The sequence below is a fragment of the Carassius carassius genome, chromosome 43 (genome assembly GCF_963082965.1).
Source record: "Carassius carassius chromosome 43, fCarCar2.1, whole genome shotgun sequence".
NCBI classification, from domain to species: Eukaryota; Metazoa; Chordata; class Actinopteri; order Cypriniformes; family Cyprinidae; genus Carassius; species Carassius carassius.
Window position 1 is genome coordinate 19790062 of NC_081797.1, and position 25848 is coordinate 19815909.

At 36.2% G+C, this 25848-nt stretch overlaps 2 protein-coding genes across 2 annotated transcripts; both read right to left on the minus strand.

The window, feature by feature from the left end:
• Positions 1-568: 568 nt before the first annotated feature.
• Positions 569-4830, minus strand: LOC132125492 (hypermethylated in cancer 2 protein-like). Its single transcript, XM_059536917.1, has 2 exons — positions 4685-4830; positions 569-2333 (listed from the first exon to the last, which is right to left on the minus strand). Exon 2 carries the CDS (start codon positions 2300-2302, stop codon positions 926-928), a length of 1377 nt encoding a protein of 458 aa, XP_059392900.1. The 5' UTR covers positions 2303-2333; positions 4685-4830; the 3' UTR covers positions 569-925.
• A 461-nt stretch (positions 4831-5291) lies between these two features.
• LOC132124827 (FYVE, RhoGEF and PH domain-containing protein 6-like) lies at positions 5292-25537 on the minus strand. The gene is made up of 21 exons (XM_059535974.1): positions 25185-25537; positions 22084-23899; positions 20174-20270; positions 19631-19692; positions 19024-19054; positions 18177-18328; positions 15784-15940; positions 15520-15607; positions 14695-14745; positions 14547-14605; positions 14229-14300; positions 14081-14149; positions 12267-12350; positions 12011-12090; positions 11351-11453; positions 11097-11243; positions 8793-8901; positions 8581-8681; positions 6387-6515; positions 5695-5837; positions 5292-5604 (listed from the first exon to the last, which is right to left on the minus strand). The coding sequence occupies exons 1-21, from the start codon at positions 25195-25197 to the stop codon at positions 5568-5570; spliced, it is 3600 nt and encodes a 1199-aa protein (XP_059391957.1). The 5' UTR covers positions 25198-25537; the 3' UTR covers positions 5292-5567.
• Between the last annotated feature and the right edge of the window lie 311 nt (positions 25538-25848).

Genomic DNA, 25848 nt, shown 5'->3' on the forward strand with positions numbered 1-25848 from the left:
ACTTTGCATTTTGGTGTCCTCCTCCTTTAGACTGCAAGACTTTGAAATGGTGTAGGACAAGGGTGGGCAACGTCGGTCCTGGATTGCCGCTGTCCTGCAGAGTTTAGCTCTAACCCTAATCAACACACATGAACAAGCTAATCAAGGTCTTCAGGATTACTAAGGCTAAAGACAAGTGAGGTTTCTTTTTTCAGGGTTGGAGCTAAACTCTGCAGGACCACTCCATTGCCCTCCCCTGGTGTAGGATCCCCAGAAAAAAATAGAGAAGAGATCTAGACTGCTCTAGATCTTCAGAAGATTCTGTGTTGAGTTAGAAGAATCTTTGTAAAATTTTCAGAGATTTGTGGGTGAAAGTGAACACTGGTTTTGTTCAAAAAAAGAAATCGTTGTAGAGAAGATTTTTGTAGCAGTCTAGGGTATGTGTGGCCTGAACTGAACCCTAAATTAGCTCAATTACTAAACTCTGTGGAGAAAATCTAGAGGAATCTTTGTAGGATGTGTTTCCAAAATAGTACCTTAGATCAGGGACGTTAAATTCAGCTCCTGAAGGCCAACTGTCCTGCACACCTGAACTAGCCAATCAAGGTCTTTAGGATTACTCAAAACTTCCAGACAGGTGTTTTGAAGCAACACTCTGCAGGACAGTGGCCCTCCAGGACCAGAGTTCGACACGTGTTGTAGATTACACTACAGAGGTTTCCTTTTTAACCAAGATGACTCTTTGCAGAATCATAGAAGATTTGTGGGTAAGACTAAACCGTTCATTAGCTCAAAAAGGAAACCCCTGTAAAGAAGATTTAGAGGAATCTTTGTGATGTTCTGGAGAATTTGTTGGAAAACTGAACCCTAGTTAAAAAACCCAAACCAAAGCACTATGGAGAACTGTGGGCATCTGTGTTATCCTAGTTTAGGTCTTTGATCTGTTCTAAGATACTGAGGTATGCATCCGCATATGACTAATGAGGTTTCTTTGTTGCGTAAATTTCCCACCACAGACCTGGCACTTATATGGTTTCTCCCCTGAATGGACACGCATGTGCTCAGTGAGTCGGTACTGCCTGGTAAAGCGCATGCCACACTCCTCACACGCAAATGGCTTTAGACCGAGGTGGCTGCGCATGTGGCGGGTCATAGTGCCGCGCTGCGTGAACATCTTTCCACAAATGCTGCAAGGGAAGGGACGCACAGTGTCGACATCTTTGAGGGACTTTAATGGACTTTGATCCAGGCTTTCGGAAGTTTCTGGTGAGACTCTGGTAACTCCAGGCTCTCTGTCACGTTCCTCTTCCTCCTCATCCTCAACCTTCACATCCACATCTTCATCCAAATGGCTTTCCACATGGGATTTAAGACTCTCCGAGGAGGGAAAACCCTTTTCGCATGGGATACAAACATAAGGGTTTTCCCCTTCAGCTTCTTTGAGAAAGGTCTCCTTTTGATAAACAAAATTGGTGCTGCCATTGTTTGATTTTTGGCCCTCAATTTCATCTATTTTCCCTCCAATTCCTTTCTCTTTCTTTACAGACAACTGTAAAGTGAAGGTCTGATTCTGGCTTGATTGACTTCCAGACCTGCTAGGAGGAATGTAACCATTGACCTTAGATTTTCTTCGGGATCCCCCCCTTTTTCTTTCCTGAGCTCCATCCAAAGGAATTATCCACTTCTCTTCCTTTGGAACACACTTCATATTTATTGCCAGCTGCATATTGTTGGAGATGGGTCTAGACTGAAAAATTTCTTCGGTAGCTGTTGTCTCAGAATTTAAATTTTTCTTAGACAAATCCAACAACACCTCCTGCTTTTTCCTTGAAATGCATCTACTTTCGGCCTTATGCCGTTTTTTGGGAGGCGTCATACACGTGTATGTTTCAGTGTCTGATGAGTGGTCTTCGTACAAGTGAATTGAAAGCTTGGAGCTTCCACGAGCACCACTAATGAGGGACCCATTTTGGTTGATCTTACTGGAGCAGAGGTTTGCGAGGTCATTGAGCTGGAGAAAGTTAGCTGTGGTGAGCAGAGAGCTTATATCCACACCATCAAAGGTCTCTTCTGCCAACTTGCCGGTGTAAATGAAATCCAGAATTTCCTGGAAAACAACTGGATCCACCATGTCAGGGTCGAGGTGGATGAGGTTATCATGAAGGACAAGGGACTTGAAGTAGTGGCTGGTGGCGGCGAGGACACTTTTGTGGGCCCGGAAGAGCGTGTTTTCAACCATGATGATGACATCGCACAGGAAGCCCTTGGAGCGCTGCTGATTGAGCTGGAGAAGCAGTTGATTGGCGTAGTTTGGGAGCTCCATCGCATACCCTTGATGTTTTGCATCGGTTTCACTGTAAGAAAAGATGGCTAGATGTTATTTTGATGTGACACAAACCCTCAAGGATAATCGCTAGTATCTGCATTGTTTTAAGCAAACAAAAACAGGTTATACCAGGTAGGGGATAAAACACAAAAACCTTTACAGATAAAGTGCTTTAATTCCTTGTTGTCGTCATATGTCATAATTATAAAGTCACATTAAAAAACAAATAATTGTGTCAATGTTATATGATATGTCAATTGAGTTCAAAAGTGATTTCTATTGAGTTCTATAATACATCAGTACTTAAATATTGATTTTAAGCAAAAAAAGAGACAACTTAAAAATTAACATCACTGTGTACTTACAGTTCAATAGAAACTTATTGACATTTAGTCACTGATTTTAAACATGAAAGTTGACGGCAAAGTATTTAGCCTATTACAAATTATAGTCTAGATTAGTAACATAATCCAGGTCACTCATTTTAGGTAATGTATTCTGAAAATTTAGATTCCATTTCTTTCCCAATGTGTTTTAAACTTAACATAAGTTAACATAAGGGCTTGATGTAAGAACTGCAGTGGGATTGTGAATTGAAAAAAGCTAATAATCAAATAATGAAAATGTTAAATAAAACTACATTTAAAAACTTGTACTATAAAAATATAAATATATGTTTGTTTTCTTGCATGTTAACGTGACCATTAACAGAGATCAGATAACTGTGTACATGCAAATATGGTTGTTGTTATTTGAAGTATTAACTCAAAACAAAACAAAAAATGTTTGGGAATCCCTGCATTACGTATAATGCAAAAAAAAAAAAAACATTAATAAACACGAAGACAGTGACATGCCCAAAGTCTTCCATGTCTGAAATATATTTTTGTCCTGACTTCTAGAACCAACAGTTAGTGAAGGTCACTGGATATGATGAAGACAGTGTTTTATAGCTATATATCACCAGTTTTAAGTAACTAGTATAATTACTTGTTTTATACATGGTCTAATAGCTTGAGATGTGCTTTTCCCCCTTCAAATTCAGAAGTATGGTTTGCAAATTTATTTACACAACATTTGTGAACAGTCAAAGCTTAACTGTATGATAAAGTAGAATTTTAAGAAAGTAAAAAAAAAGACAGAAGATTAATTAGGAAGCATTAATAAATAATAATGTACTTCCATTGTGTGATTAATATAAAAAAGTAACTGTTATCTGGTGCATGTACTTAAGTACTTTTTCGAATCTGATTATGTAATCGGATTAAATGTAGCCTAATCAGTTACTACCCAGCACTTTTTACATATACAATGAATGAGTAGTTTGGGAGTGTATAGTAACCTACGATTGATAACAATGCTTGTAAATGCTATTGATAATAATAATAATAATAATAACGAATAACAAACAATGAATATGATTTTTACTTTTGCACGCTACTGTGGTCTTTAAATTCACAAGAAGTGATTCGAAGGCATTAAAAGCGTCTATAACCAAAACAAATAACCACATGTTTTGATGGTCACTAAAGTTATTGCTACCATAAAACCGCTGTAACTTCATATCAGCCAAGTCATAAAAAAAAGAAAAAGAAAAACAATGAAACAAGATGAAATCGGTTCCCAACGCGTGCACTACAGTTTATTATGATTTTACAGTATTGGCAAAAACTGCAGCATTTCGACCAGAAGCTCCGATTCGAGGATTTTTTTTTAAACAAAGTGGCATAAGTGATAATTAGAGTAAAATAACAATCATCGCCGGTTTTTTCAGTTTCTTATTGTGTTTTACGGAGCCTCGAACAACAGTGTAGATCAAATAATGCCCGAGTTACAGATGAACAGTTTAAGATCCTGAAGACCGACTGCGCATGTGCTAATTAATTAGGGCTGGTCTTTGATCAAAATTGCGAAACCACACGCGTTTAAAAAATGTGTTTTGGTTTCATTTCATAATGTTATCAAATAAAAAACAACATCTACTCGTCAAAAACAGCACGTCCGCGAACACCCACTTCAGGGTTTGATGAAAATATATAATGTTACACGTATGTCTTTATAAACGCGGACACTGCTCGTTTATAGGCGTGTACAGGTTAAAACTCATACATTTAACACATTGTTTTATACTCTCTACCATCCTGGATCCGACGAGATCTATTGATGTCTGCTAAGAGGTAAACGACGAACAATTTAAAGATCGTTTAAAATGAAAACAGGAAATGATACCTTGCTAGCAGATCACGAAACGCATTTAAAGCAGCTGCTGTTGTTGTTACGGCTAATAATCACCATCAGTTCCTCAGTTCAGCATCGCGCAGATGTTTCCACCACGTTTATATGCGACAACAAACACATATACGTTGTATTTTCAGATACCTTGTAAACAAGGGCAGGGGTCCTCACTTCTCCCGTCGTCATCAAAACGCCATCTTAGGAGCTTGTGACGTAGGCAGTGTGACCCCTGACCCAGTGGAGATCAGTCTCACCCCCTACCTGTCCTGCTGGAGCCGGTATTACCACAGTATTATCTCAGAGGCTTGCTAATACTCTACTGATAGGTGACCATACATAATAGAGTAGCTAGGCTACAATAGAAAACGTACATATTTTTGAAACAACCTACAGTCAAACAAAAATTTATTCAGAAACCTTCAACATGTCTCACATTATATCACAGTTTAGAAAACGGTAATAAAATATGACGAGAACTGTAAAACTGTGTCAGAACAAATTCATCTGGATAACGTCAGATAACTTTAATAGAAAGGTATGTAAGGAATTCAGATGAAAAGTTGTCAGCTATTAAATATAAGAACAATTAGATAAAACCAATTTAGCTCAATCACACACACACACACACACACACACATATATATATATATATATATATATATACACACATACACATACACTATATCAGGTGTCTGAATAATTTTTGGTTTGACTGAACATTCCAAAATGACAATATATTGAAAAAATGAAATTGTATAAAAATACATTTATTAAATGCAACTAACTGGTTACAGTGTATTTGCCGTAAAGCATAAATATAACAGCATAATTAAAGGATGTGTAGTATATAATGATCAGATATGTTATGGAGAACTATTTCATGAGTGAAACCATACATTTCACAACTTCATAATACCAACTGCACACGCAAATGTGGCGTGCCTTAATTTTAATAAATTTTAATGCATGTGTGTGTCTTTTGTATGACGGTCTGATCTGGAAACATCACAGGTCGAGGGAGAGAGGGTTAGAGGACCGTGGCTTCCTGGATCGCTTCAATCCATCTGGGAGGAAGATAGGATTGTGAGATTTAAATGACAAAAATATCAAACGCATGGAGTCTGTATAACAGAGGTCTGTTATATTACACGCACCGGTCACAGATCTGACTGTCACTCGCTCTGAAGATGTAGTACAGAGTGCTTTTGTGATAAAGTTTAAAATGCAAGGAAGATTCAGGTTTCTCTGTTCGGAGAGAAAATCCCAGAAGAGGCTGACTTTCCAAAGCTGCTACGTCCTGCATACAATTAATACAAACAGGGTAAAAATGCAATGTAAATAATTTATACTAGTGTATAAAATATATTGATCTAATGCATCGAGCTGCCTGGTTACATAGAAATAATACTGGATAAATACTAAAATATGTGGTTATAAACCAGAAATATTACTGCATAATTTGTCCTGCAATTTTTTTTAAAATAAATACAATGGAAAAAAAAATCAAATTTTCTTTTGACGAGAACAAAAAATTATACTATGTATATAAAAAAACATCTATTGAAACTAAACTGAAGATCTGCTCTCTCCTGTGCTGTGTTTGATGACAGAAACCCGAACACATTAACACACGATTGCCCTCGTTTACACATCAATGGCTCTTTCTGTTGAGAAACTAGACCCACCCCGTCACCATCACTGATACTATCACTCCAAAACATATGAAACCCCAGCAATAAGAGTAGCATCGACCTCCTGATCATTTCAAACTGACATCAAAGTCTGCGTAAAACTAAAGATGGACACTATTTACTGAATTTAAATGGCCCCGTCTTTATACTCTCACCTCACTGGCAGCGTAAGTGTACAGAACTTTGTTCATGATGACGAACCAGAACCGCTTCCACTGTTTTCTGTTGGCCTTCGCCCTCTCCAGGTAGCCGCTCATCGAGGACCCGTCTGTGTTCGCTGAAACCTACAATAAATGTACATGTACACAGACCAAATCTAACATTTAAGACTTTCTGAAAAAGCATATTTTGCTCATCAAGGCAGCATTCATTTGAGAAAAATCCAGCAGAGGCATCGATATTGTACATATTGACTGAACTTTAAATAGCTGAATTATATTGTTAAATGTTAATGTTAAAATGTAATTTATTCCTGTGATCAAATGATGAATTTGCTGCAGCATTACTCCAGTCTTCAGTGTCACATCATGACCTGCTCAAGAACCATTTCTGATTATTACGTCCAAGGGCGTAACTTTGGGTCTACCATTGGGGGGGTTAAACTCGCGGCATATTTATTTATTTATTAATTTATTGTATTATTTTCTTGTGTAAAAGGTAACATGCTAATTTGCATAATTTAATTATGCAATCCCCCCCAAAACGGGTGACTGTATTGGAGCAAACAGCAGTTACAATTCAGTGACATTGGTTCTACACAGTCCCTGGCACCCTCTGGCTTTACCTCATAGGACACTGGCAAACGAACATCTAGCCAGCCAACTCCAGTCAACAAAACAAATCATCAGCTAACTCAGTGTTTCTCAAACTTTTCTGCCATTCCCCACTTCAGAGGTAGGAAAGGGTTCCGAGCCCCACCTGTCCCCAATCACCCCAACAAAATGTTAATAAACTAGGCTTTAAGTTTAACTGTTAAAATGTATTTTATTAACATCACATTTTAAAAACTTAACATCAAATAACAGCATTAAAAAATTTCAAATAAAGAAAATGAAAGTGCAATTATATTATCACTTTGCACGAAATAAGACTCAAAATTAGATTAAAAAATAATAATAATTGTGTTTGCATTTAGCCTCTGATAACATCAATACAAGTGTGGACTAACATTAACCTAGTTGTGCTTTGATTCATTTTGACACTTTGCAAAATCCATGCAAAAAGAACAACAAAAAAACAAACAAACAAACAAAAATAAAAATAATCTCAAATTGAACCAGAGGTGGTAAATTCCTAATAATGTACGTATTTTTTTAGGTATTTTAATAAGATAGATACCTAAAATACGTTGCGCATACAGCTCAAGTAATGCGATCGTTATAAAGGTGTTTGAACAATAAAACACATCCACTTGCACATATTTGACAATCGGAATATCAGATATATCCTGCTATAGCTAACACATTTGTGAAATTTTGAATAAAAAAGGAAATAAAAGCAGATCATCAGTCATTCAGCACTATTGTGGCTACGGTGTGACAAGCAATGAATGGCGCGTCTCCATGGGAACCATAAAGCGATACTACGATCAATAACGGTAGCTTACGTGTGAACTTACGTGTGAAGAGGTTAAGTAACGTCAAGGCTTACATTTAAATGTGTCTTTGTTTTGAGTGTATGGTCAATAAATAACGGAATTTAAAAGATGGGCACAAAACCTGTTTGTCATGTTTCTATTCCCCACACTTTGAGAAACGCTGAGCTAACTTAACAGCTAACTTAAGGGTACCTCCGTTTGGTCAGGATTTTTCGTTTTTCTTTTTTTTTTCTTTTTTCTTTTTTTTTGGCTGGTGTCGACAAACAATAAAAAATCGTTGTCTGGCTGCCTTTCAGTGTCCTTTTCATCTTTCCGTCAGCTTTCTCCAACCATTCATCCCATCGACTGCGCAAAATAGTGAACAAACTTGGTACAGAAAGCGGGTTGGGTAATACCAAATCGGTGCGGTGGGCGGGGGGTACATTACAGATTATTTAAAATATGATACTATCTTTCTTGCTGGCAAATGAAATTAATAAAGAAAATGAACAAAAGTATTCATTCTGAATATTTCATATCTATTTTAATCTGAATGATGTGATGATATTGGGGGGGTTATATTAGCTGGATCTGATTTTTGGGGGGGTCATGACCCCCGTAACCCCCGTGCAAATTACGCGCATGATTACGTCAAAAACTAAATCCTCAATGGCTGGAGCAAGACAAACCTCAGCAGAAACTGGGTTTATGATATTAGGCTAGATTCGGTCAGCTTTGACTTGCATATGAAAGACAGTTCTTTGCATCATCACCTCTTTAAGGGCAGCTGGTATTTTCTTCTGCTTTCTGAAGGGAAAGGCCCCTGGCGACTTGCCAGTAGGTGACAGAGGCGAATTACTGGTTTCTTGGTCACCTATTATTAGTAATAACACACACATAAACACACACTCTTATTACAAATCAATATATATAGGTAGAGGCTTCAAACAGACAGTTTCTGTGCGAGTGTGTTTGTGTCATGAACCTGAGCTATTCTGCTGCAAAGTGGAGAAACAGAGATCACAAACTCGTGCGAGGTTATTCTTCAGGTATTTCAGCGGATGTTTGTTAGTTGAACAGGCCTGACACACAACCTACACGCCAAGAGAAGAGAAGGCATGAATAAGCACACGCAAACATCATGCAGTCAACAATTACTAGCTGGCAGACAGACTGAAAGAAATCTGGTGCATGTGGAAATAATAATAATAACAACAACAAATATATAATAAAACTATTAAAAGTATTTAAGTATATATAATATACATTTAAAAATGGTCAAAAAACACATGCCAAGTTCATGTTGGATTTGAAAACTTACACCGCTTTTAACAATAGTTTAAACTTCATGATTCTTAAAATGTCAACTTAGAGATTCTATCAAGTAAAATAGTATTTATTCCTTATTAATTCCTTGCTATCCTTAAAAATTTTGGTAAGGTAAAAGTATTCTGAAGTAATATCAATATTATAATTTGAATTTGAATCAATAGTTCATAAATACTGTCTATGATTAAGACAGTTGTATCACATTGACATTTTTACCTTTTACAAGCTTATGGTTTAAATATTTAAAAGATAGATAGATACAATAGATAGACAGACGCAGATAGATTCAGCATGTTTCAACATATACCGTATTTTCCGGACTATAATTTTTTTCATAGTTTGGCTTGTCCTGCGACTTATAGTCAGGTGCGACTTATCAAAATTAATTTGACATGAACCAAGAGAAATGAACTAAGAGAAATGAACTAAGAGAAAACATTACCTTCTACAGCCGTGAGAGGGCGCTCTATGCTGCTCAGTGCTCCTGTAGTCTACACTGAAAACATAGAGCGCCCTCTTGCGACTGGAGACGGTAATGTTTTCTCTTGGTGCTTGGTTCTAAATAAATGCGACTTATAGTCCAGTGAGACTTATATATGTTTTTTTCCTCATCATGACGTATTTTTTGACTGATGCGACTTATACTCAGGTGCGACTTATATTCCAAAAAATACGGTAATTAAAAGGTTAACGCAAGCATATTTTAGCTTGTCGCATGTTTCTAGAAGTTGTGACGAGCGTGTATAAGCATGTGTTCAGCAGTTCCCTGTATGTTGCATACATGTTTTAATTTAGCGTGTTTCTAGAACTTAACACGTTTTTGCGTGCATGTATCAGCTTGTTTTTCTTGCTATATGTGTTAGCATGTTGCTAGCATTATCATACAATGTTTGCCCTCAACAAAAAGGCTATTTGATTTTGAATAACTGCACAAAACAAGTGACCAGGAAATGTTTATGATTCTTATGTTTATTCATATATGATAATCTTCACAAATTAGCACAGCAACTCTGAATATTTTAGCCTAAATACAATTAGCAGAAGGAATAATCTTAAATCAGACTACAAACAAACTACACTATAATCGTAAAACGTTACCGTTACTAAGCTTCCGACAACTCTTTCAATCTTTATTTAAAATTTACAAGGTGGAAAGTTTGAGTTAAAATGTATTACTTGTGTTTATATTCACACAGACTTTAAGTGAACTTGCAAGTAGCATAGCCTTTGCTGTCCCATTTTGTGGAAAGTTACTTTTAAAAGTAACATTACAATATTGCGTCTTATTTACTTTTTATGTAATGTAATGCAAAGGGCTGGGCTTGCTTATTTGTTTTTAATAACAAAAAACCCAAAAGTGATATTTTTGGCAATTGTAAAGGCCCTTTCTTTCACACCAAAAGTGAAATGAAAAGGCCTCAGACTGAAAGAAGCACCTTTAAATGGGAAAACAAAGTAACTTGAATTAATTAATTGAAAAAGTAACTCAAGTATTTCCTTGTAAATGTAAAAGTAATGCATTACTCTACTAGTAGCTTGAAAAAGTAATCTGATTACGTACTGTAACTCTAGTTACTTTGTATCCATTACATATTGTAGAATAAAACATTAAAATATCTTGAGATTTTGTTAACCACTGAACTTATTTCAAGCATTTAACCAAAAACCCATTAAAAAAAAACCCTACGTCTCGCTTCTGGGATTTAAGACTCATGGCCTGTACATGGTATCAACATACTGTATGTCTCAGACAGATCGCAGTTCACACCTGGTAATAAATAAACGTTCATCCAAATCTGCTGTCGTCATTCACTAACTCACATTTCACTCTAAATTGTAGACCTCAGATAGAGGTTTAATTGATTAGATCTTATATTGGACATGTTTTACACCTTGTGGTCAGATTGCCCCTGATAATATCAGGTGTGAATGTGGTTTTTGTTAAGGGCAATCATCTCACCTTCCCACAGGCTCTGCAGTGGTGGCGTCTCCAGGTGAGGGTGAACTCACAGGTGCAGATCATGCACATAGTGGTCCTCAGGTCCGGGATCCATATCGGGGCTTTGGATCCCAGCTGGGCCCCGCTGTCTGGAACATCTTGGGTTGCCTGGAAAATATTGACGAGTTGATAACAAAACTGCACACATGAAGCATTATGATGATACAGTTCATGATTTAAACTCCGTTACAGGTAATTTCAATCAGTTGGTTTACCAACTCAGGGTTTCTGACGGAGGTGAAGGTGGTCTCTTTCTTGGTGTAATCGTCGATTGCGGTGGAAATGGCCTGAAGCCACTCATCTCGACATGCAGCAGAGCTTTGAGGATCAAACCACAAGACTGTATCAGTCAGAAACATACAGTACTCATTCAACTGTATGAATTACAAGTACATGGTCTACAAATTGTATGGATTTCATGTTACTGGGCATGAAATAAATGTCAGTGATGAATAAAAAAGAATTTGGACACTGTACAATATAATTTTTTTTTTTTTTTAAGTTCACCAAAATTATCATTTATTCACCCTGCTTTAATCTGCATAACGTTCTTCGGCCGAAGAGAAGATATTTTGATTTTGAAATGTCTGTGTTTCTTTTTTTGTCAATTCAATGATATTTTGGATACGACTGACTTTCAAGTTTTACTGTACGGGCAAATAAATGTTTAAACATTCTTCAAAATATGTTTAATGTTTCCCACAAGACAGTCCGTCATGTAGATTTGGAGCAATATGAGGCTCAGAAAATGATGGTTTTTGGGAGAACTATTCCTTTAAAGATTAATAAATAAATAGGACAAAAATTAGCACCACATACGAGCACCACCACAACCCACATATTTAATATTTAAGCATTTTATGTTAAATTCTCACCTGGCAGATAAAATAAAAGATCGTTCAACACTCTCAATGTTCAGCTCATTCTGATACCCCTCCTGACTTGGTTTACTGACCTGAGCGTAATACAGACAATAGAAAACAATAAGACATCCTGAAATCTATGAAAATATGTAAAAATATCCATGTAAAAACAAAACAAACAAACAAAATACGTGATAATAAGCAGGATTGCATTTTACTGTGACTGACAGTTTTTACTGAAAAAAAATAAAAAAATAAATATTCTCACCTTCATCTCAGCCAATGACAGTATGTTGTTCAGTTTGAAATTACCCGTTGCTACCGGCGAGGTATACAGAAGACTATCGTTCAACTGTTCAAGAAGAAACAAGAAATACACGATAAATAACACTATTTGATGTTTTATGTCAGAAAAAGAAAATATTAGGGAATTTAAAAACAAACAAACAAACAAATAAAAAAAACAACAAAGACAACAGAATAAAAAAACAACAACAAAAAAACCCTAAACAAACATAAAATCAAACAAGTCAACACAGAATCAACGAACAAAACTAAAAACATAACTAACAAACATACATAAAATCAAACAAAAACAAACCAAATCAAACTGGGTCAACAAACATCAACGAACAATAAACAAATTTAACTGCAAAATCAATGTAAAATGAACAACAACAAAAACAATCAACATAATCAAAATTAACAAGTCTCTATATTATGAAATATATAATAAATAAAACCAGCGACCAATCCCCCGCAAAAATATATATTTTTAATTACAAATCAAACAAAACCAACAAGTCAACATAAAAATCAACAAGCAAAACAGCCAACGAAATCAAAACCAACAAGTCATAATGGAATCAATATTAAACAAAATTAACATGTCAAGATAACATAAAAAAAACTATAAACATAAAAATCAAACAACAAAACTCAACATAAATCAACTAACAACAACAACAACAAAATCAACAATCAAAATTAGCATACAATAAACAAAACAAAAAAGCCAACAAAATCAAACAAAACTCAACAAAAGATCAAAAGAATACAACCAGTGTTGAGAGTAACATGTTACAGAAGTAATGCATTACTGTAACGGATTACTTTTTGCTGTAACGCAGTAGTGTAAGGCATTACGAAAAAAAAATTCACTAATATTTTACTCAATACATGTTCAGAAACAACACACTTTTAGCCCAAAATGTGATTGTTAGAAGAAAAAAACTAAACAGAATGACTGCGAGACATTAACGTATCAAAAATGCCGCAAGTAAGTTCTACTTCAAGTTCATGGTCAGTCAATAGCTGTGTGTGGTGTCCACGTTTGCAATAAAGACATGCATCAATTGTCATGGCATTAGAGTTTACATATTATAGTGCAGTTGTGTCTAATATGAACAGACCCAAGCAATTCACAGATATTGCCAGATAATCACTTTACCTCTACCATACTTCTAATAGACTTGGTTCTACATCTGTAGTTATTTTAGTGAAAGTAACTCAAAAGTAATACAGGAGTCATGTAACATTATGTGACGGCAATATTGTAAATTCAGGAATTACTTTTAAATAACAGTAAAAAGTAATCTATAATTACATTTATTCATTTAGCTGATGCTTTTATCCAAAGCAACTTACAATTGCTATATATGTCAGAGGTCGCACGCCTCTGGAGCAACTAGGGGTTAAGTGTCTTGCTCAGGGACACATTGGTGTCTCACAGTGGATTCGAACCCGGGTCTCTCACACCAAAGACACGTGTCTTATCCACTGCACCAACACCACCACAGTATGAATTACAGTTTGGAAGTAACTTGCACTACACTGGATACAGCAAACTTTTTTTGTGTGTGTATCCTTTTTTTTCATTGTTTTTCAGTTAAAATAACCAAGGTGGAAAAAATCTATTAATCAACAATAACACCCTAACATCCAACTAAATCCTAACAGGTAAAATTAAGCCTCGCCCACAGAACAGAGTGAATTAAGCCTCATTACAGAAGCTGCATTGTGAATATTGTTTCATGTCATGTTTAATAAAACCAAATGATCAGTGTGATGACTGTCACTTACTAAAAAGAACATCCGAGGCTGCATCACTTTCCTAGAGAGCTTCATCAAGATCCCTTCCTTTAACAAAACCTAAAAAAACACACATTAATATATTACAAGCATTTACGATTAAAAACAATTCAACAGGAATTGGCAGTTGTCAATGTACCCTTCCTGGCTGGACGATCACATGATTCCCAGTCAGCCGGCACTGAACCTCATAGAGCTTCTGGCTGTTGTCCTGCGTAAAAAACACATTTCACATTCCTCAAAATTTGACAAAAAGCATAAAGGCCCGTTCACACCAAGCACGATAACTATAAAGATAACGATAAAGATATAGTTCTAAAAAATACACAGACAATATCGTTCGCTGGTGTGGACGCTAATATCGTTATCTTTATAGTTATCGTTCTTGGTGTGAACGGGCCTTAAGACATTGTATGTATCTTTTAGAGACTAAAAAAAAAAACTGATTCTGAATTACCTCCTGTCTTACGATTTCATTCGCATGATTAGCCACCTCCTTTACTATCGTTAGGGCAGCTGTAAACATGTATAGATATATTGTTCATATATCATATAATAGAAGACTGAGATTTTATTGTGCGCCTAATAAGATCATATATTTTCACCTTCTGCATCTTTGTAGTCTGGCGATTCTTCATCTAGGTTGTTCAGATAACCTAAGCAGAAATAAAACAGGTGTACAGTATATTTAAACATTTCTTAAATGTACGCTTATACAAAAGAACACTCTGAATAATAAACAATTAGAAGTTGTCATTAAGCCATTTCACTGCTGATTTTTATCACATTTCCACATTTTTTCTCTTTCTCGTCAAACATAACTATGTGTTGCAGGTGCTGATTGTTTTCCATGATAACGGTGCCTTAAGTTTCTAACAATTTCAAAGTTGATTAATGTAATTATGAAGAGCTAGAATAATCCTTAGTCTGAACACATTTATGTGATCAATGCATTTGTATTATTACATACATAGTTCACATTTTTTGCAGCATTAAGCCTGAACTGCTTACACAACACAAGCATGCAGGAGCATGTGGCTCAGACTTCTGCTTCCTCTGGAAAGCTGATTAGGTGTCAAACTAATGCATGCAACTTGCCTATCACACACACACAAACATGCTCTTCTGAAAACGTGTTGCTGTTGTGTTCAGATGTTTGGAAGTTCTTTATTTGAGGTGTTTGCAGTCAGGTTTCACGGTTCTCTTGCTCTTAGTAATTTGTATATCGGGGTATCAGTGCAGATTTCCTGATTCAATCGTGATTCACAAGCTCACACTTGCATATGGAATAAATTCTCTCACTGCCCTTCCCTAGCAACCAACCACAATACCCTGGCAACTGTAGTGTTTTAAAACACTACTCAGAACATCTTAGCAATTGCAGTGTATTTAAAAAAAACACGGTTATGAACTCTTGAGTGGATCCTCACTGGTCAGGAGCAGCTGATACTGTGGAATCCTCTGGATGGGTTTCAGCATGTAATGTTTCACTGCCAGGTTTGCACAGCATGGGAGGCTCTGCATCAGTGAGACAGAAAGAGAAAGGCAGATGATGGCCAGAGGGACTTTTTTAAGAATGTGTAACCCATAGGCCATTCACATTACTCCAAACACTGCCATTCACACAAACTAGAGCATCTGGGTTACTACTGTCTGAAGTGAACTGAACAAACAGGTCGGAGTGGTTCTGTCACCTCAAACTCTCGGACAGCTTTGGCAAACGCTGGGTTTTTCCGGCAGTGCTCTTCTAGAAGGGCCACATTCTTGTCGAACTCTCGAATATAAGTAGAATACATTTTCAGATAAGGGCCTTTCTTCACAAATATGTCTGCTACACAACAATGCTCGTTCCTGTTTGAACAAGGAAACATCTATTAATAGTTCAAATAAAAATACTCTTTGTAATCATTTATTTTGTTCCAAACTCACAAGACGTTCTTTCATCTGTGGAACACGCACACATAAAGATATTTAGAAGAATGTGCTGGTTGCTCTTAAAGAAACAGCTCAGTTCAATTTGTGAATGAATCATTTAGATTCAGAGTCATTTGATTTAGATTCAAAAGAACACTGCTAATTGTCAAGAAGGGCTATTGAAGATGTCAAAATTTACAGTGAAGTTACATTTCCGGATGTTTTTCACACAAGGTTATGACATTGCTTTAGGGACTAGGAGAATAGTGCAAGAATCATTTAGACTATTTCTATGATATTTTGTTGTGCATTTGGTTCCTTCATGAAGCTTTAAAGCTGCAGTCCTATTCATGGAAACGTCATGGAAAAGAGCAACTAGCACATTCTTTAAATTTTCTTATTTTGTGTCAGAAGAAAGTCAAACAAGTTTGGAATGACAAGTGGGTGAGATATTAAAATAATACACATTTTTAAATATTTACATTATTACATTCTTGAAGTGTTTATTTTAGTGACTTTTTGTATAAAATTATGAATTAACCCCAAATATTAAACGGGTTAATGATATGTTTATATTCGGACCTATTACACTAATCAATACATACACTGATTTAAAAACACTGTTTCTATAAAGAATTTTTTTTTATTTTCTTTACATTTTATATTATTAGTTCAGGTTGTTAAATGTAATGTAGTGTGACTTTAAACAGGATATTTACTGTAGAAATTGATTTTATGTATATATATATATATATTTTTTTTTTTAAATTTAGGTTTGCATGTGAAAAATATGTTGGTTACACTACACTACATTTATTAAGTGTAATATTTATGAAATGTTTTCTTTATTATTATTTTTTTATTTTCCTTGAATATGAGCCAACATTAGTACTTAAGCCCTATTCGGACGGGACTAGTTTTACAGGGGGTCGTTAGAGAAATATGTGTTTCACAGACGTACTTGGTGATTTTAATCCCGTCCGAATGCGAATGTCTGTGATTGCCGGTGATATTTTATTTCACAACGTGTTTCCTTGTGTGTTTTGGCCAACGTGAATTACCGTAGATGCTCTTACCGCGCGCATGTTTGATATATTTGCTTACCGGCAAAGAAATAATAATAAAATAATAAAATCAAGAGCAAGATCAAGTAATATCAGCATCAGGTAAGATTACTCACGTTCATTTATGTACTCAGTTACATAATGTTTTAATTACATTTAAAAAAAAAAAAAGGAAAACAAGTTAAACTAAAGGAACCACACATTAACATGGTATTGCTATACTAACCATTTAGTATTTATTGTGTAATAATACTAATGGCAATCATTCTGAATGAATCCATACAGAGCGCGTGATCTCTGTGATGCCCAGATGCACAAATCAGACCCTCCCACCTTCGCAGACGTCAGGTGGTAAGAATCGAAACTCAAACGTAGTTTAGAAAACTAGTCCCGTCTGAATAGGGCTAAAGAGTACATTTCTAAAACTTGACACATTTGTTTTAAACTGGATTTTAAATGTCACTCTTACATGTGACCCCGAACCACGAAACCAGTCATAAGGGTCAATATTTTAAAAATGAGATTTATATATAATATGAATAAATAAACTTTCCATTGATGTACAGTTTGTTAGGATCTGACAACATTTGGCCGAGATTTGAACTATTTGAAAATCTGGAATCCGAGGGTGCAAAAAAATAAAAATCTAAATATTGAGAAAATCACCTTTACAGTTGTCTAAATGAAGTTCTTAGCAATGCAAATTACTGATCAAAAATTAAGTTTTGATATATTTATTGTAGAAAATTTACTAAATATTTTCATGGAACATTATCTTTATTTAATATTCTAAGCATTTTGACTAAAGAAAAATCAACAATTTTGACCCATACAGTATATTGTTGGCTATACATATATACCTGTGCTATTTATGACTGGCTTTGTTCTCCAGGGTCACATGTGTCATTGACTAATATAGCTAATATCTTTGTCTAGCTTAGCTTTTACATAAATATCAAACATAAATTTGTCTAAAGCTCTACAGTGACATTTTCCATGAAACGGTGACCTACAAACGCACTGCAGCTACTGACTTCCCAGCATTTCAATATAAATAAGAAGGTATGAAGATTTGTTGCTTTCTGGTAGTTTGTTGATGTTTTCATTACCAGTGAGCAACCCGTTCTTCCAGCTCTCTCAGCAGGTCACAGTTGAGCTCGTACAGCTGCGGCAAATGACACAGGATCTGGTTCAAGACTCGCTCGTCGATTACGGGTTTCCCCGCCTGACAGGAGGCCTTCAGCACCGCGTCACGAAAATCCTGCAGGGCGAAAGGAAGTGATATTAAATTACAGAAAACCATTATTTTAGATGCTATTCCAAAGACCTTTTAACACCAAAAGCTCTGAGAAATAGCCAAAGGCTTTGAAACTTAACACAATAAAAGTATCCTATTCCACTGAATTCATACCGACATGAGTACGAGAAAATAAGGGTGAACCCTTCCTGGATAAAAACAATGCTTAAACTGGTTTTATTTACCCAGGACTGATTTTAACCTAACAGACTACAGACAAACCTGCTGATCTGCTTCAAAATGTAAAATTACATTACTGATCCCAAACAGTAAAGTGTGTTCATTTAAATGTATATGACTCTTGTTGTAACATTTCAATTAAACTAATTAGTCTCTACTTTAACAGCTGAATGAAAAAAGCAGCTCGCTACTTTGATGCTACCAAACTGCTATTTTTAGGTTTTAAAACATATTGACAAAATTACTGAGAAACTAATAGTTTTAGTGCAATAATGCTACTGCAAGTCAGTCTGCTTTCACTAATAATGTACAAGAAGCAGATGAAGCATTAAAAAGCAGATTTAGAAAAGAGCCCATGTGACTGATTTACTCATTTCATAAAACAGGTTCAAAAGCAGACCTTTACATGGGACATTACGCAATGGCTGCTACTTAACGTGACTGTGCATAAATCAACTCAAGTCATAGTGAACACTTACTACATGGAGCAGCTTCAGCACTTTCACGAATCTGGAAATAAGCAGATAAAAAGAACAATTAAGAGAATTTTAAGAAAGAATACCAATTTCAAAAGGAAGGATTTATGCAAATAAAACTTAAGTTCTGTCATGACAACTCTCGGAGGGATTGGCATGGTAATGTACATGACAATGTTATTGTATTTTTTTTCGCGGAATAGATATGCTACGCTGCTACTGCGGCAGAGAATACAGAGACTTACTACTGCCAATACATCCACAACATGCTGCTGTGAGCATGTAAGAAATACTGCTGCTGCAAATATAACACATATGAATAACCCCCATATAGCATACATGAATCACCCCATAGCAGATCTGTACAGGTGGAGCTGGGGAAGGAGGAGGGTTTCTAAAGTGCGCTGCAAACTGCTACAGCAAAAACAAACAAACAAAGTATTGAATATTAAGCAATAAGATCATTGGCTACTGATACAGGAGAGAACCAATCAGCTGCCATGTTACAATGATGTCACCAGCTCAGATTGAGGTAGACCTATCGGACTGCCCCATCTACAGTTTCATGCCAGAACTCTGTATTTATTGAATTTATGCGAACAAGACTTACACTTTCTCTGAAGATGAGATCTCATTTACAATGTACGCAACCTTGGTTTTCTTCGCTTCAGTCTAGAAAAAAGATAAGAAATTACCATCAAAAATAACTGTTTATCTCTAATTAAATAAGTAAACAATGTATAGAAATGGTATATCCTGTTCTGTTATATTTCTGTAAATAAATAACTTTTCTTTTTTTAAGATCAATGAAGTGTTAAAGGGATAGTTTTCCCAAAAATGAAAATTCTGTCATCATTTACTTACCCCTCATGTCGTTCCAAACCTGTATGAGTTGCTTTCTTATGTTGAACATAAAAGAAGATATTTTGAAGATTGCTGGTAATCAAACAGTTGGTGGTTCCCATTGATTTCCATGGGATAAGAAATACTATGGGAGTCAATGGGAACCACCAACTGAAAGCAACTCATACAGGTTTAGAACGACATGAGGGTATGTAAATGATTAAAATTTTCATTAATGGGTGAATGAAACCTTTAACTTATGAAGTGTTAGAAGATTTTAAAGCATTCCTTAATAATGTGAATACAGTACCTGTTTTCCTTTATTGACATTGTTATCCTCATCTTCTGAGCTACCGTCATCTTCTGAATGTGTATCATCCACTTCCAGTACTTCTTCCAAAACATTTCTGGAAAGAAATCAAAACACCTCCCATATTGTAAAGGATTGTGAGAGGAACTGAAGAGCTGTCATGAATGCATCACCAAATTTCCCTTCTTCCCTCCAGAACAGCTACAGAACCATGGGCCTCATTTATCAACAGTGCGTAGAAAAGGTTCTATATTTTGTACTTATATTTCAGCACATTCCTACATACAAGTTGGTAGTTCACACACTTTGTGTGAAACTGCGCTTACGCATTCATTATGCACACATTGCACTGTTGATAAATGAGGGCCCAGAAGAGTGGATAGTTATGACTCAGAAGCTGTAGTTTGAATTAAATGTAGGTCAAATGTGATATCATTCAGCAACATCTATTCAGAACGCTGTGGCCATTCTTCAGATTCTATGTGGAATGGGTGCGTCACATAAACCAAACAAAACATGTTTTTAAGTTTGTATTGACCTTATGTTTTGCTGGTGCTGTCAGCCAGCAGCTCTCTAATTATTTCAGTACAAACAAGAAAGACTTACCCAAACTTAACCATCTGCCAAATTATCTAGCCTTAATTAAATTTTGTTACTAATATTGGGGGAAATCATTTGAAAATGTAATAAAAAAATGATTAGTTTAAAATAAGGTGATATTAGAGATTTTTTTATATATTAGTTTATTTTGTATATATTTTTTTAAATCTTAAAGTGTGAAATTAAATCTAATTAGATAAAACCCAAAGAAAATTGGAATTGGAGTTTGAATGACAGGAATATGAATTTTCATGTTGCTAAAATATATATTAAATATGATTATAATATGTAAACTAACTACAAATATCCATCCCTAGGTACAGCATGTAAACGTCAATATTTTTAACTTTTTTGAAAAACAAACTTTTACAAACGTGACTTTTCTAAACAGCTTTAATAGTTGATTTGTTTAAATTTTGGTTTATTTTAACTCCACCTTACATTCAAATTACAATAGCAACTCTGCATTCTACTTAAAAGGGTGGTAAAGGGTGAAACATTTCCGTCACACGCTTGAGGTATTCAGCCAATTACTTTGCACTGGATAGCTGGCCAATCAGAGCACACCATGCTTTTAAGAATGATGAGCATTGTAAAAATCGACACGTTTCAGAAAGGCAATTTATATTTTGAACTGTAAACCGCGTAAATATTTCATTACACCAAATTCACAAAATAACGTTCTTTTTAGCAACGTCGTATGAACCCTTTAAGTTAAAATTCAGGAACCAAGAAATCTTTAATTATTTTATACTGTACATTATAATGTTGTCATGTCTAAATTTAAGCATCACAATAGTAATTTAACATTGACCAAAAAAAATTTGTTTCTAATCTGTGTTTTCACAAAACAATCTACACAAGCGATTCATTGCCGATTATGAAAGCGATTTTGTGTAGCTTGTCAGTTGAACTATGGTTCCGTGTAGTAAATGCTGCTCCATCTGAACCAGTGTTGCCAAGTCCTTGGTTGTTTTTCATTTCCATGGGTCGAAGCAACCCAATCTCAAAAACGTGGTATTCTGGAATGCAATTTTTAAGGGGGAACCCCTTCAAATCACAATTGGTCTAGTTTTAAGAAGCAATTGGGCAGGTTTTGTTGTGAAAACCTGGCAACCCTGATCTGAATGCATGTACTGGAGATACAGTAATTATCACAGGAGCGTCTTTAATAACGAGATGCGCATGAAAATCACATTAGATTTTTTGCACAACCCCACAGTGTAGAAGGGGGGGTCATCAGGAAAGGTGCTCAAGTCAGGACACCCAACATATTGGACAATTTTTAATTGATATCCATGCATACTAACCTTTCAAGAAACTGCTGCTCTTTGGTATCTACACAGTGTTCTGGGAACTCATCAGGAACTTCATAAATACCATCGTCCTCATATTTTGAAGACTGGTATTGGTATTTAATGGTATCCTGTGCCTTTGCAGGGCTAAAAGGAGGCAGGTTTTCATATTCTGCGATGTCTTCATATGCATGTTCAGATTCACCAGCACTCTCCAGACCTTCATCGACACTCTGCTCAACTCCTAATATGTTCCCATTCACTGCTGGACTCAAATCCAGTCCATCTGGGAGTACAAAGTGCAGAGGCAGCAGTTCCAGAGAGCAGATTTTGCGCTTGCTTTTCTCTGTGTCCACTGGCTGTTCATTCATAACCGGAGCAAGATCGACAGCCTGTCCACACTTGATGGATAACTTAGGCACCTTTTTGCCAGATTCGAGGTCCATGATCGTAAGAAAGGAGGTCTTCTTGAGGCCATTAGGTTTATGGGTGTCTGCTGACGATAAGGACTTAGATTTCGGCTTGAGAGTCTTCTTGTTTGGCACATGACTTGCTTGCTTCTTCTCAACTGCAAGAGGAGATTGGGATTCTGGTGTCTTTTTAGGAAGCGTATCTACTGAAAGCTCTGTAGCCCCAATGTTGTTGTGCCTGTTGCCATCAGGTCGAAGTTTTTGGGGCTTCTTCATGTCTTTATTGCTTGATACCAAAATGTCAATGACCTCAGTGGTAACATCCAGATTTTTTGCTTTCTTTACAGTCCCCTGTACACCAATATCCTGGGATTTATTTTGTTGCACCCGAGAGGTCTTCTGGCGTGGGGCTGGTGTTGGAGCGCCCTTCTGGCTGATGCACTGGGTGCTTTTTGCACCTCTTGAGGCCTGAGGATCTTTGTTCTCTCTAGAATGTCTTACAGCATTGATGTTCACCTTTGGACTTTCTTTCCATAATGGATCTGGATTGTTTACATCAACTGGTAAGACAGTGAACTCTTTTTTTGTGAGGCCTGTTGCCTCCTGAAGGACTGGGCTGGATTGTTCCTTCATAGTTTTGCGCTGCATGGCCACTGGTGCTTTTTTAGGTGGCTTTGTAGCGGATGGACAATATTGCACACTACTTATGGCTTGTTGACATTTTAGAGGTTCTGGATTACTATCAGCAGATGAATTAACACTAGATACAATGTTGTTTTGGTGCTTTCTGGTCAACTGCATCTCAGAACCACTCTGATGTGCCTTCAGTGGCTCTGTGTTCTGGGATGTTTTCCGAGGTTTTTCAGTTGGATGGAAATGATTACTATTGGATGAACTGTGTTCAGAGATGGACTTCGACAAAGAGGTTGTCACTAAATGCTTCTGTTCTTCTGGTATTTTCAAGGAAGGTTTTAATTGGATCTTTCCAGGTCCTTTGTTTTTGCTCGCCTTATACTTATCAGAACTTTGTTGGTGAACATTTTGGTTGTTTTCCTTCGGTGAACAATTGGCACAGTTTCGGTCATTGCATACGCAGATGGGAATGATGTAATCCCACTCCGGCTTGTTGCTATTCTGAGTTTCATTTCTAAAATTTAAAGCACCAACGTTCTTTGTGATGCCAGACGTTTGTTGTGAAACAGCTTGATGACCAACCTTGGATGTTAGGCGTTTCATATTGAAAGCTGGAGGGGGGAGTTTGGAGAGGCATGGTTTTGGTGGCAGATCAGGCTTAACTTTGCATTTAACAGCTGGCAAGGAAGGCTGGTAAACACACAGCTTTGAAGCAGGTGGATGTACTATTTGCATGGGTGGTGGGAGAACCTTCGGTTTTGGTGCCAAAGGTGGTTTCTGATCACCAGCTGCAAGGAAAAAGAAAAGCACATACAGAAATATGAACAAGGAAAATAATTCTTTGGCTGAAACACAGTTAGCTTATTTAAAATGGGAGATGACATGGTCGGTTCACTTAGTTTCGTCGTGGCCACGATATAATAATTCGTAGGAACATGACAATATGTTTTGGCCACGAGATATTAATTTGTGGGAACGTCATATTAACTTGTGAGAATTTCATATTTTGTCGTGGCCACAAGATCATTTCAACTATATACAAATATTACGGTAACAAGATGATCAGTTAATGGACTTACAAGACTGTATAATGGATAAAAATGTTTTCCTGTAGGCCTATTTTATATTATGCACTTTATGTAACATTTATTCATGATAAACTTAATTTGAATGCTGACTATCCTAGGTAATAAAGTCCGGCAGCCAAGCCATATGGTTAATATAATAATTCAATAATGAAATATTTTCTATAATAAATAATGTACAAATTTTGCGATTCAAAATGAAATATGAATGAATAAATCTCTGATAATCCCAGGTTGCTATGGTCGGGCAGGTTTGTTTAAACATTAAACTCATGGCCACGAGAAAAACATGTCCTTCCCTCAACATAAGAAGTCGTGGCCTTGAGATGCTATGTTGAGGGAACGACTGACCATGCCATCTCCCGGGCACCGTAATATCGAAATATATTCTTTATGTTTTTTACTCAAACAATTAGGTAATGACATTAAGTGTTACATTAACGAAACATTAAATAGGCTTGGAGTCCATCAAAGCCCAAAACAGAAAGTTGTTCTCATAAGCACCTTATGTTTCTGTCATTTCAGTTTCACCACATTGCAAGAATGTACTGTACATGGAAAGTCCCCAGCTTCAATGAAAGTAATAATTATATTGCATATTCTACTATTTAACATTGTTAAAATAACATAAAAACAAAAATCAGATAAATATGGTAGACTGAAACTAATAGCTGCCATACATTTTACTCCAGTGAATATTTCGAGTAGATGCTTGAAGGAGTTTAAAAACCAAACCAAACCCATCCTAGAAAAAACAGGTGTTACAATATTTTGACAACTCTCTATTTTCATTTATATTTGACTTTCCTTTTAAAAAGGGAATTTCAAACAAGCATAAAATAAACAAGTGGTGAGCTTGTGATAACACACTTTTGACAAGTCTTTTAAATGACACGTTATTTAAATATCACATCAGCTTATTGTATAATTGAAATGGTTGTAGTTGTGACTTTGTGTGCATTACGTGTAAAAAGAAAAACACACTCACCTGCTCTCTTCATCTTCCAACAACAATATTCACTCAATCATGACATTTTTGTGACCACCAGTAGAAATGTGCCGTGCGTTTGTGTTTCCAGGAGCATGTTTTCAAGTTTAACACACAATCCAAGGCGATGTTTAGTCCAGTTTAATGAGGAAAGACAGAGCAAATTCTTTCAAAGGCTCAGGGAGGGCGGGTTACAACTGTACACACGTGCCTCTGTGTGGAAAGTAATTCAGGTTTTACTAACTCTTCCATTGTGCGCATGGCTCTGTTGATCTGAGTTAATACTGCCTTAAAGTTAAAAGTCCTATATTGGCGTTAATAAAAAGAGAATTGCACGGAAATAAAATTCCATCTATTTCTGTGCTGAACGTATCCATGTCGGAAGGAAATAAATCTGTTATTTTCAGTCCCCTCAAAATTTAGCCTCAATAGTTGTGCATATAATATGTTGGCTAAATGTGAAAAACATTTAGCGATAAATTGGATTCCTATGAATCCCAAACTGCTTGTTTCCATTTAGCATGGATCTCCATTTGCGCTCCAGAGACCAAACATCGATTTGAGAACGAATCGGTTTTTGAATCAGATTCACCAACCGCAACCGGGCTGAAAGATTCAGTGAATCAGCAACTCGTGATTCATTGAACTGCCTCGGATGTGTTTA

Coding starts and splice junctions, on each gene's coding strand:
- LOC132125492 (XM_059536917.1), bottom strand. CDS start 2,302: ATGGAGCTCCCAAACTACGCCAATCAACTGCTTCTCCAGCTCAATCAG.
- LOC132124827 (XM_059535974.1), bottom strand. Junction 11,454..12,010: donor TCTTTTATTTTATCTGCCAG/GTGAGAATTTAA, acceptor TGATCCTCAAAG/CTCTGCTGCATGTCGAGATG. Junction 5,605..5,694: donor GACAGTCAGATCTGTGACCG/GTGCGTGTAATA, acceptor TCTTCCTCCCAG/ATGGATTGAAGCGATCCAGG.